Genomic DNA, 13538 nt, shown 5'->3' with positions numbered 1-13538 from the left:
GGCAGGGAGGACTTGTGTCTGGACACGTGAGGGTGTGAAGTGGAAGGTGTGGGATTCTGATGAGGAGGCAGTGGGTCAAGGCCTGAAATGGAAAAGGCCTCAGGGCCTAGGAGATGGGGGTTGGGGGAGAGGGAAGGATGGAGTGGGTGTCTTGTTTCAGGGTGGGCTAGATCTCCTATCAGTTCTCCAGAGGAAATAGAAAAATCCTAGGCAATTTTACTGTGGAAGTTTAATTATGTTTTGCTACTTCATACGATGGTCACAAAGAATTACAATTTCATGTGTCATTGTATCTCTATATCCTAAAATATTAGTAGTCTTAAAGGATGGAGGTTGTTTAAAACTTTTATTTATGGTGTGTGTGTGTGTGTGTGTGTGGTGTTGTTGTTGTTGTTGTTGTTTTAGTCTGTCTCCCTTTAGTTTCTTTCCATTCCACGGCCCTGCCAAAATGATTTCTGCCTTCTCATTCCCACCCCAGTGCAGCCACCAACCTCCCAGTTGAGAACAACAGAAAACCAAAACATGTTACAAGCACATACAGTCAATCAGAACAGATTTCCACATTGGCCATGTCCAAAAACTTTTTTCTCATTTTGCACTGTTGAGTTTTTCACCTCTCTTTCAGGAGTTAGGTAGCATGTTACATCATTAGTCCTCTGGAATCATGGTTATTATACTGCTAAGAGTTCCTAATTCTTTCAGAGTTGTTTGCCTTTACCATATTGTTGTCTTTGCATACATTGCTCTCCTGATTCTGTTCACTTTGTTCTGCATCAGTTCATACAAGTCTTCCCAGGTTTTTCGGAAACCATCACTTCATTACTTCTTATACCACAATAGTATTACTACATTTATATACCATAACTTGTTCATCTGCAGTTTTTGGATACCCCTTATGATTCCCATTCTTTGCCACTTCAAAAAGAACTATAAGTATTTTTGTACATTCCTAGTTAAAATTCATTTTGCTTAGGACTAATCCTTCCCTTCATCTACCTAACCACCAGCTCCTTCTCCTCACTTTTCCTCTCCCTCGTATTTCACTGAGTGAAATGTGTTTCTGTACCCAAGTCCCTGTATGCAGTCTTCCTTCTTTTGACTAGTTCAGATGAGTGAGGTTGTGCCAGCTGCTTTCCATACCCCCTCTTCCTTGCTTTTATGTGTGTGTGTGTATGTCGACTTGCACAGCCTGATAATATGGAATAATTTCCCCTAATCTTCCTTTCCTTTCCCTATAATGTATTCTTCTTCCTCTCTTTCCATTCTTTTAAAAAAATTTTGATTTCCAAATTCTCTTCCTCCCCCCGCCCCACCTCCATCCATTAAGAAGGCAAGCAATATGATCAATTATATGTGAAGTCATGCAAAACATATTTTCCATATATGTTGCAAAAAAAAAAACACAACCCAATTAAAATCAAGAAACATAAAGAAAGTGAAAAAAGTATGCTTCATTCTGAACTCAGAGTTCATCAGTTCTCACTCTGAAAAGTAGAAAACGTTTTTCACCATGGGTCCTTTGGAATTGTCTTGGATCATCGTATTGCTCAGAGTAACCAAAACTATCATAGTTGGTCATCCTTTTAATATTGCTGTTACTGTAGTTGATCATCATTACAAGACTACTGTTACTGTGTTCAATGTTCTGGTTCTCCTTGCTTCACTTTGCATCAGTTCATGTGAGTCTTCCCACATTTTTCTGAAACTGTCCTGCTCATCATTTCTTATAGCACAGTAGTATTCCGTACAATCATGTACCACAACTCGTTAAGCCATTCCCCAAATGACTTTTCTAATTCTTTGTCACTACAAGAAGAACTGCTGTAAATATTTTTGTGCATGCGGGTCCTTTTCCCTTTTTTATGATCTCTTTGGCATCAGATCTGATAGTGTTTTTGCTGGGTCAGAGGTACCTATGTACAGTTTTATAGCCCTTTCAGTGTAGTTCCAAATTGTTCCCCAGAATGGTTGAACCAGTTCACAAATTGCACCAACAGAATATCACTGTACCTATTTTTCCACATCCCCTGCAGTATTTGTCATTTTCCTTTTCTGTCATATTAGCCAATCTGAGAAGTGTGAGGTGGTACCTCAGAGTTGTTTTAACTTGCGTTTCTCTAACCAGTGGTGATTTAGAACATTCTTCATGTGACTATTGATAGCTTTGATTTCTTTTTTTTTTTTTAACTGTTTTTTCATATCCTTTGACCATTTATCAATTGGGGAATTTTTAGAAATTTTTATAAATTAGCTTTAGTTCCCTATATATTTGAGTAATGAGGCCTTTATCAGTCTCTTTCCGTTCTTCTCTTAAGATCATCAAAATAGAACTATTCCTAGGCCTTTTCTAATTATCATCTCCCCATATTTGAACATAAGCAGTTTATCTTTGTTTAGTCCTTTGTCATTGTCATTTATGTTTGCCTTTTTGTGTTTTTCTTTTTGCCTATGTTTAACTTCAAAGTACAGATCTGATCTTGTCATTGAATGCTTGGAAGCTTTCTTATTTCGCTAAAAGTTAATTTTTTTTTCTCTTGTGGCATTATACTCAATTTTGCTGCATAGGTTATTTATTCTTCTCTGTAAACCCCTACCCTTTGGATTCTGGAATATTGTATCCCAAGTTCTCTGCCTCTTTAGAGTAGTGGCTACTAAATCGTGTGTGATCCTGACTTTGGCTCCTCAGGACTTGAGTTTTTTCTGACTGCTTTCAGTATTTTTTGCTCTGATCTGGAAACTCTGAATATTGGCTATACACTTCCTAGAAATTTTTGTTTTTGAGTTTCAGAAGGTAGATTCCTTCTATTCTACTTTACCTCTAGTTCTAAGAGATCTGGGTGGTTTTCTTCTAAGATTTCTTGAAATATAATGCCTAGGATTTATTTATTTTTTTTGTCATGGTGTTTAAATAGTCCAAGGATTCTAAATCTTTTGTCTTCTGTCTTGCAGGTCAGTTGTTTTTGCTATGAATTCCACCTTAGCTTTTCTTTTATATTTTCAGTCTTTTGACTGTGCCCTGACATTTCATGGTGTCATTGGTTTCTATTTAGTCCATTCAGATTTTTAGGGAGTTTATTGCTGGGGTAAGATTTTTGTGCCATTTATGCTAAATCTGTTCATTCCCTTTCTAATTCTGTTAACTTTCACTTTTCTACTTTTTACCTCAAGTGCTCTCATTTATTAAAAAACCTAAACATTTAAAAAAATTTTTCTTCATCTCCTCCAGGGATCCTAGTTGAGTTGGTGCCCATGCTGTGTTTTTCTCTGAGGCTTGGCTTATAGGTGTTTTAGAGTCATTCTTGTCTTCTGAGTTTGTGTTTTGAGCTTCTCTGCCACTATAATGGCAGCTAATGATAGCTCTTTGTGGTGGGATTTTTTTTTTTAAGCTGGTTTGTTTGCTCATTCTCCCAGCCTGTTTTCCAACTTGAGACTTGATGTTAGGGCTAGGTTCTGTCCCGTTTCTGAAAGGAGGGTCTGGGTTGATCCTGTCGTTCCTTTCTCGCCGTCGTATGGGGTCATTTATTCCATGATCTCAGGGAAAAGGCGGGGGACCTGCAAGCTTTCAGTCTGTCCAGAGCGGTCTGATCCAAGGCAGAGTATGATTTCTGCTCTGGGTCTGAGCTCTGCAAATGCCTGATCCGAGCAACAGTAGAATGCTACCAGACTCGGCCACTGTCAGTTTGTTCTAAAGCTTTGTTAGTTCAGAGTGACAGAATTGTAGGTTCTAATTTGAACGGAGATTTTTGCCCTGGTTATTCCTCTACAGGCTCCAGGCTACATGCTGATTCTTTGTCTCTGAGTCCACTATGTTCTTGGTGTCTAAACAGCACTGCTGGCACAACATTCTTTTCCCTTTTCTTCACCCTGGATTTCTGGCCTGGAACTGGGTAATGGACAGCACATCTGCAAGGCGACACCTGCTTCCATTACAGTGTCCCATATTGGTTTGCTGGTACCTAGGTATGGGTCTGGGCCTCCTCTTCTTGCCTTGATCTCCCTGGGCAATGCTGCTGGAGTGCTCTTTGCGTAGCATGCTGCTGGCCTGATTCTGGCCTTAGTTTCCACAAATCTCTCTCTCTCTGTTTCCTCATGCTGACCTGGTCTAGACGAATGAATCATTGTGACTATTTCTGTATTTCCCTATCAGAATTCGAGCTGGTACATTTTGTAGGTTGTTTGTGGAGGAGACTCTTAGACTTTTAGAATCATAGAATTGTAGAGTTTGAAGGAACCTTTAGTGGTTGTATCTAATTCTCCACTTTTTTTTTTTAAAAGAATTTCCTTCTAGGGGCAGCTAGGTGGTGCAGTGGATAGAGCACCAGCACTGAAGTCAGGAGGACCTGAGTTCAAATATGACCTCAGACCACACACTTGACACTTACTAGCTGTGTGACCCTGGGCAAGTCACTTAATTGCCTTAAAAAAAAAGAATAAAAAAAGAGTTTCTTTCTAAAATATCTCATTCAGGTTGTCATAAGGGGACCCTTATTTGAATACATCCTGTGATAACAATGCATATGGTTGAATAGTTGTTTTATACTTCTTATTGATTTTTCCTAAGTTTCCCAATATGTCTTCCTACCCTTACTTTCCCTGTTCCTCAAACCCAGAGCCATCCCTCATAACAAAGAAAGCAAAATATACTAACATGGATTAGTTTCAGCAAAACCAACCAATATATCAATCAAGTTTGACATTTTTTGTGTCATTCCAGCCCCATAATCTCTCCTTCCGCGCCACCTCTGCAAGGAAGGGTAGGGATGCTTTCTCCCATCTTTTTAGGGCCAAACTTGATTATTATTTCACAGCATTCAGTTTCTATTACTGTGGGGATGGTGTTGGTTGTTCCATTCACATTGTTGTAGGCATTATGTATATTGTTTTCCTGCTTCTGCTTACATCATTTTGTATCAGTTCATAAGTCTTCCCGTATTTCTCTGTTCATCTTATTTATACGGCTTAATCATTGTTTCTTATAGAATGCGGTAATATTCTATTATACTCTTGCACTGCAGATTGTTTAATCATTCCTCAATTTGTGGGCTTCTGACATGTTAACAGGGCAGCTAGGTGGCATTACAGTGGATAGTGTCAGTCCTGAAGCCAGGAAGACTCATCTTCCTGAGTTCAAATCTGGCCTCAGACACTTACTAGCTGTGTGACCCTGGGCAAGTCACTTTACCCTGTTTGCCTTAGTTTCCTCATCTGTAAAATGAGCAGGAAAAGGCAGTGGCAAACCACTGCATTGTCTTTGCCAAGAAAACCCAAATGGGGTCACAAAGAGTTGGACGCGACTGCAAACAACTGAACCATCAGCATATTAAGAGTTCTTTGCTTCTATAAATGTTAGGTGTGTATGAAGCCTTTCTTTTTATCCGTGACCTTAGGAAATATATCTAGCAAGAGGATCTTTGGGTCCAAGGGTACAGACATTTTAGTTACTTTCTTAGAATAATTTTTAATTCCTGCTTCACAGAGCTGCATCAGCAGTGGTTCCTTCAGCATTGATGATGTCCATCTTTTGTCATGTTTTCTCGGTTGCTGAGTATGAAGTAGAACTTCAGTTATTTTTATTTGCATTTTGCTTATTAGGAATTGGGAGAAATTTTTCAGATGATAATTAACAGCTTGTAATTCTTATTTTTAGAGGTTTTTTTTAAATAGTTCTAATTAGACAGTTACTTATATTGACCCCAAGTCTGTTCCTCTGTAACTTCTACCTGTTAGTTTTAGTTCTACCTTCTGGAGCTTCACAATTTGTTTATTCCATCGTAGTGACACCATTTGAGTATTTTACACCAGCTTTTATTGTCTCCCTTTAACCTTCCCTTAAAAAAGCTGATCTTTACTCCTTCTGCCATTTAGTTAGGAAACATTTATTAAGAACCTACTATGTGTAAACTATAACTATAATTTCATTAATATGGGATGTTCTTGTGAGAAAATTCCTCTCCCATTCAGATTGGCACCCACTCTGCAATATAGAGGCTTAGAGAGTTGCCAAAGGCATAGAGAGATGAAGTAACTTAGCCGATGTCCCCAGTATTGTTTGCTGGAGGTGGGAATTGAACCCTAGTTCTTTGGCCCTAAGGACAGCTCTCTACCTACAACTCCTTCTGACTCTTAGATTCTGATAACAGGGTATGGGTACGTGCACTTACAAATATTATCAGAGGTAAAATGTCTCTAAATTTCATGTTTTACATTTCATAATTCCCTAGATTTTATGTTGAGACTAGTTATATCCAAATTTTCTAGGAAAGTTATAGTTTATTTAAAAGTGAAAATTAAAAATGTGTTGGATAGTATACTTTGGTTTGTTTGAGGACGAAGAGATTAAATGCATATTTCTTTACCAAACACTTTTTTTTTTGGCTTTTATTATCAGGAGGCTGGACCCTACTGAACGACCCCTTCACATGGTATATGAATACTTAGCCAGCCTGGGCTTTGAGGATCCTGTTCGTATACAGGAGGAGGCAACAAACCCTGACCTCAGTTGTATGATTCGCTTTTATGGAGGTAAGAATCATATTGGGCTTAGCAAACTTAATAGCTGTCGTTAATCATCTCCAACCAGTCTAGATTTTAACTTAAAACCTATTTTATCAAAAACTTTCATTATTATTATTGTTGTTGTTGTATCTTTTGTTACCCAAACTGTCATTCTTTTTTCTTTTTTTAATTTTTTTTTTATATACCACAGTCATTTTCCAACATCTTTTCTTTCTTAGCAAAGAAAAACAGATGCTCTGTTGGTTGGTTTTGCTAAAGTGTGACAGTATGCAAATTTCTACATCCACAGTGGACCACTTTTCTACCAATCTGAAAGAAATACCCACATTGTTATTCTTAAAAGGAAAACTAGCTGTAGATAAAAGGATGGTAGCTTTTTTTTGATTCTTGAATTTCTAACCACTTTCTCAGTCTCCTTTGCTGGCTCATCATCCAAATAACATCCTCAAATTGAGTGTTCTCAAACAAACCAAACTGTTGTGTTCTAGGCCAAATCCTAGGCTTTTTCTCTTTTTCTGTTTTCCTTCTTGGTAACCTCTACAGCTCCCATGGGTCTAATTATCATCTGCATGCAGATGACTTTCGAATCTATAGATCTAGCCAGTCTCTCCTTTGAGATTCATTTCCTTCTTACCATTTGCTTCTTGGGCATTTCAAACTAGATGCTCTAGAGGGAAAGTGGAAGGGAATAAGCATTTATTAAGTGTCTGCTAAGGGCCAGGCACTGGTCTAAGCCCTTTACAAATATCTCTTTTGATCCTCAACAAAACTTTGATGTAGGTGCTTATTATTTCCCCCATTTTACAGTTGAGGAAACCGAGGCAGGCAGAGATTAAGTGACTGGTCCAGGGTCACACAGCTAGTAAGTGCTCAAGGCTGGGTTTGAACTCAGGTGTTCTTTTCTTTTACATTTTTATTTAGAGTTTTGAGTTCCAAATTCTATCCCTCTCTCTTTCCTTTCCCTCTCCCCTCCCCGACATGGTAAGTAACCAGATATAGGTTATACATGTGCAGTTTATGTAAAACATTTCCATATTAGTCATTTTGTACAAGAAGACTCAAAAAAAATGAAAGTGAAAAATAGCATGCTTTAGTCTGTATTCAAACAATATCAGTTGTTTCTCTGGAGGCGGGTAACATGCTTCATCATTAGTCCTTTGGGATTGTCTTTGAATTATTATATTGCTGAGAATAGCTAAGTCATTCACAGTTTTTCATCAGACAGTATTGCTATTACTGTATGCAACGTTATCCTGGTTCTGTTTACTTCACTATGCATCAGTTCATGTCAGTCTTTCCAGGTTTTTCTGAAGTCATCTTGCTTGTCATTTCTTATAGCACAATAATATTCTATCACAGTCATATACCACAGCTTGTTTAGCCATTCCCCAATTGATGGACATCCCTTTGATTTCCAATTCTTAGCCACCACAAAAAGAGCTGCTATAAATATTTTAGTACAAATAGGTCCTTTTCCCCTTTTATTTTGGATGTCTTTGGGATATAGACCTAGCAGTGGACCCTTTGTTGGATCAAAGGGTCCGCACAGTTTTTATAGCCCTTTGGGCGTAGTTCCAAATTGCCCTCCAAAATGGTTGGATCAGTTCACAACTCTATCAACAGTACATTAGTGTCCCAGTTTTCCGACATCCCCTCCAACATCCAACATTTTCTTTTTTTGTTATCTTAGCCACTCTGATGGGTCTGAGGTGGTACCTCAGAGTTGTTTTAATTCGAATTTCTCTAGTCAAAATGATTTAGACCATTTTTTCATGTGACTATAGATAGCTTTGATTTCTTTATCTGAAAACTGCCTGTTAATATCCTTTGATCGTTTATCAATTAGGGAATGACTTGCATTTTTATACATTTGACTCAGTTCTCTATATATTTGAGAAATGAGCCCTTTGTTTGAGATGCTTCTTGCAAAATTTCTCCCTCAATTTTCTGCTTTCCTTATAATTTTGGTTGCCTTGGTTTTATTTGTGCAAAAACTTTTTAATTTTATGTAATCAAAATTATCTGTTTTACATTTTGTGATGCTCTCTATATCTTCTTTGGTCCTAAATTTTTTCCTTATTCATAAATCTGACGGATAAACTATTCTATGCTCTAATTTGCTTATGATGTTATCCTGTGTGTAAATCATGTCCCCATTTTGACATTTTGGTTTATGATGTGGGATGCTGGTCCGTACCTAGTTTCTGCCACACTGTTTTCCAGTTTTTCTAGCAGTTTTTGTCAAATGATGGAACTCAGGTATTCTTGAGTCCAGGCCAGGACTCTCTCCGTTATGCTTTCTGGCTGCCAACTTAAACTATCTAAAACTAGCTGTTGTCTAGAGATATCTCAAAAACAACAGGTCCAGACATGCACTTAGCCTCAGCGCCTCCCTCTCACCTCCTAGGTCCAGTCAGCTGCTGTTTCTTCCTTCACAATCTCTCTCACACTTGCACACTTCTCTTCACTGGCAGAGCTACCACTTCAGTGCGGGCTCCGACCACCTCTTGCCTAAATTATTGCGGTAGCTCCCTAATTGATTTCCTCCCTTGAAATCTCTCCCCACTCCAGACTATCCTACTCGCTGCAGACAAAGTGATTTTCCTTAAACAGAAATACTATGTGACTCTCCTGTTGAGCCAACTCCATGGTCTTTCTTTTGCCTCCAGGATAAAATGCAAACTATTCTCTGTAGCTTTTAAAGCTCTGCATTCTGTCCTCAAACTATATTTCCAGTCTCTTTAGATTTTGTTCTCCTTCTCACACTCTGCTGTTCAGCTTTCTTTCTGGTACTCAGACCTAACTATCCAAATGCCTTCAAAATTGTCTTGTATTTAACTACTTTGTATTTATTCAATTTATGTTTATTTATACTGTCAATTAACAAGCATTTATCGAGCGCTTATCATATGTTGGGCACTGTGCTACACTCTGGGGATACAAAGAAAGGTGTCAGCCTTAAAGGTATCAACCTTTTCTACCATTTTGAAAGGGGAGACAGCCTTCAAACAACCAAGTACATGTGTAATGTATGCAATGATATATATACAATGAAAGGCACTAGCCATAATGGGCCCAGGAAGGGCCTTCTGCAGAAAGTGGAATTTGAGCTTAGTTTTTTAAATTTAAAAAAATTTTTAATTTATTTATTTTTAGTTTTTTCAATTTTCTCCCCTTCCTTTACTCCCCTCTACCCAAGATGTCGTGCAGTCTGATACAGGCTCTACATATACATTCATATTAAACATATTTTCACATTAGTCATGTTATAAAGAAGTATTACAACCAATGGGAAGAACCACAAGAAAGAAGAAACAAAACAGAGCAACAAAAGGAAAAAAGAGATCAAATAATATGGTTTGATCTGCATTCAGACTCCATGGTTCTTTTTCTGGATGTGGACAGCATTTTTCATCATGAGTCTTTTGGAGTTGTCTTTGATGCTTTTGTTGCTGAGAAGAGCTAAGTCTGCCAAAGTTACTCATAGCACAATGTTGCTGTGACGAACACCTCAGTTCAAATCTGACCTCAGACAATAAGCTGTGTACTTATTTATATAACCCTGGGCAAGTCATTTAAAATGAGCTGGAGAAGGAAACCACTCCAGTATCTCTGCCAAGAAAATCCCAAATGGTGTCATGAAGAGTCAGACACGACTGAAACAACTGAATAAGACAAATTATGGTATATTAATTTAGCGCTCTATCCACTATGCCACCTAGCTGCCCAAATAATTTGTCTAGCTGTTCCCAAATTTATAGGCACCCTTTTAGTTTTTAGTTTTTTTGCTACTACAGAAAGAGTTGCTATAAATGTTGAGGGTTCCCTTTTCCCCCCATGTGGCTCCTTTTCCTCTTCCTTCTATTTCTTAGAGGTAGAAACCTGGTAGTGGTATCCCTAGTTCAAAGGTGTGCACACATTAGTAACTTTTGTAGTACGCTTCCAAATTGATTGCTGGAGAAGCTGAACTAAATCACAGTTCTACCATTAAATACATTTGGTGTGCTTATTTTTCATACTTCTTCTAGTGATTGCAGCTTTCCTTTTGGGGTGGGGTAGGGTAGATGGTGACATCTTTGCCCATCTGATGTGTTTGAGGTGAAACCTCAGAGTTGTTTTAACTTACATTTATGTAATAATTAATATATCTAATTTATCTTATTTATATCTGTCTAGTAATATGGATTTTTTACCATGGTTGCTGATAGCTTAGATTTCTTCCTTTGAAAACTACTTGTTCATATCCTTTCACTATTTATTGGGGAATGGTTAGTGATTTAACAAGTGAAGTATGGTAGGAGAGAGAAGCTGAAAACCACTGTGTATCCACTTTGATTAGAGAGGATTGATGGGAAATAAGACTGGAAAGATAAGGTGAAACCAGATTGTGAAGGTTGAGTTTTGTTTGAAAAGTAGTAAGGAGCAACTAAAGATTTTTTAGCAGAATGACATGACTGTATCTATGCATAAAGATGATTCTGATAGTAATATAAAGCGTGGACTGGAGTTAATAATCTAGTACAGGGGTGGGGAACCTCTGGCCTTGAGGCCACGTGTGGCCCTCCATGTCCTCATGTCTGGCCCTTTGCATCCAGTCCCAAGTCAGGTTCAGTCAGAGGGCCACACTTGAGGATCTAGAGGGCCACATGTGACCTCGAGACCGCAGGTTCCCCGCCCAGTAAAAGGGTAAGATACCAAAATAGAATGTTTTACAAGTACAGTAGATAGTTACTACAAAATAGCTATGTGAGGTCTGAGGGAAGAAGGCCCTTAAAAAAGCAGCAGGGAATTATCATAAGCTTCTTGAAGGCAGACGTAGTTTTGTTTGTCTATTTCTAGGGCCTCGCCTAGCCTTAGCCACAGTAGGTGCTTAATAAATCTCCATGGAATTAATTTGTTGTTGGATGGGATAGTTGGGATTTTCTGTACCTAAAGAGAGAGCATAGTGATTCTGGGAAGATTTGAGGTCTAGAGGAGGGTAGCTGAGGATGTTGGTTTGTCCCATGGCTTCAGTCTTTTCAGCTAAGTAGGAAACTCAGTCATCTCTGTGTGTATGCACATGAGCACCCCTACTGTGAATTTGTCTTGTAGAAAAAATACACTAGGGATATTCTGTAGCCTTAGAACAGAGCAGGAGAGAAGAAATTGGGTAGTTGTGGTAGGAGGTGATTACCAAGGTTTGAGGAGTCAGAGATTGATAATAGTAGGAGAACATGGAGGCAAAGAACTCTAGACTATTGGATAGTAAAACATTAAAGAGGCAAGCCACAGAGTTAGCATAGGTTCCCAAAAAGGGTGATAACACCTCCTGGGGGGACAGTAATGATCCAGTGGGGTGGGAATAGCCTCGGGTACAATTGGGGGGCATTGAGTGAAAATAAGGGAGTGGTGGCAACGTAAGGAAAGAAGAGAAAATAAAATTTTGAAAAATGGTTTGTACATGTTTCATCTGTTGTATAATAGAGTTCATGATTACATTATTTACCAAATAAACACACAAAATGCAAGTTATAACCTATTAATGGTCAAGTCTACCAACAGGTCTTAACAAGCAAGTGTTGGCAGGCGAGCCCGCTATGCATTGTTGGGAAGTCCAGCATGCAATTGGCAGGAACATGTGCGTGTAATGACTTGTTTTCAATACGATACTATACAGTTACATGACACAATATTGCATCATCAAAATTTCAATACAGGAAAACCCCCACAAATTTATAATAAATTATTAAATTTAAGATGCGCCATTTTAAAAAAAATGTATACCTTTTTGAAATGATGCAAATTAAAAAAAAAAGTTAAAGGTTTAAAGAAAGTAAATTTCCAGTGGGGTACTGAGTAATTTTTTAAGAAAGGGGGCAGTAGGCCAAATCAGTTTGGGAACCTCTTGAGTTAAAGCTAGGTAGGGAGCCAGATGAAGTTCGTCATATAGCCCAGCTGGATTGGGATCATAAATTAGTGAAGGGTTCACTGCTACTGCTACTGTCACTGCCACTACCACACATTTTTGTAGTGTTTTGTAGTAAGGTTTGCAAAGCACTTTACAAATATTTCATTTTATCCCAATGACCCTGGGAGATAGATGCTATTATTATCTATATTTCATGGATGAGGAAACTGAGGATGACAGTGGTGAAGTGATTTGCTCAGGGTCACAAAGCAAGTAAATGGTTGAGGTCTTCTTACTCCAAGTCCAGTGTGCTACCCATTTTGCCACCTACTTGACTAAAAATCAGAAGGTTAAGGGTAGTTAAGTTAAATTTATAAGGTTAAGTGTGAGTGAGGTATATAAAGATTGTGGTCTGAGGGTGGAATTCCAGAGTTCTAGATCTTAGAAGTCATATGCTTCTGACAGTGGATGAGTGATATGATATCTATGGTGAGACCCTTTTGAGTATGTGGTTGAAGTGGAGAAAGGAGGTTTTCACAGATAAGAAAGTGGAGAAATTGTGTGGTCATTTTATTGGTGGGATTGCAACATAAATAGTACAATCCCTACGGGTGTTGCTGTCAGATGACATTTTCAGAGAATGGCCTGGAATTTGTTGGATTGATAGCATGAATGATAAAAAGAAGAACCAAGTGGTGGTAGAGGAATGGCCTTGAAGCAGTCCTGTCCTTTCTCCTGACTCTGTCTCAAGGAATAGAAATGGGCCACCAGAGGCAAGACTTAAAGGGAATGTTATCTTAAAGAGAGAGCTAGGTTTATTTTAAAATTAAAATAATATTGGTTGAAAAGTAGGTCCAAGAGTTGACAACAGATTGGATATGTGTAGTGAGTGAGTAAGGATGACACTGAGACTTTCAGCCTGGGTGTTGGAAGGGTGGTGGTGCCTTCAACAGTGATGGTGATCAAATTGAGTTTAGGAGGAAAGATGAGTTCTGTTTTGGGTGCCTTTGGGACATCCAGGTAAATAGGCATCACCAATAGGCAGTTAGTGATGTAGAGCTTGGAGCTTAGGAGGGGAGACTAGGGCTGGATAAATTGATCTTGGTGTCACCAGTATAGAGATAATTACCGTAAA

The 13538-nt window shown here is 38.5% G+C and overlaps 1 protein-coding gene across 2 annotated transcripts in view; it reads left to right on the top strand.

Annotated features, from left to right (window-relative positions):
- The window catches only part of PHLPP2 (PH domain and leucine rich repeat protein phosphatase 2), a 98247-nt gene that overhangs the window by 30080 nt on the left and 54629 nt on the right, over positions 1–13538 (top strand). For both annotated transcript variants that reach the window (XM_027847621.1, XM_027847622.1), the window contains exon 3: positions 6389–6522. In XM_027847621.1, coding sequence (XP_027703422.1) covers positions 6389–6522 — 134 coding nt within the window. The remainder of the gene's footprint in view (positions 1–6388; positions 6523–13538) is intronic.

The sequence above is a fragment of the Vombatus ursinus genome, unplaced genomic scaffold, assembly GCF_900497805.2.
Source record: "Vombatus ursinus unplaced genomic scaffold, bare-nosed wombat genome assembly UNPS02005286.1, whole genome shotgun sequence".
Classification (NCBI taxonomy): Eukaryota; Metazoa; Chordata; class Mammalia; order Diprotodontia; family Vombatidae; genus Vombatus; species Vombatus ursinus.
The sequence above is the reverse complement of the archived record's forward strand: the minus strand, read 5'-3'. Positions and strand labels throughout refer to the sequence as shown.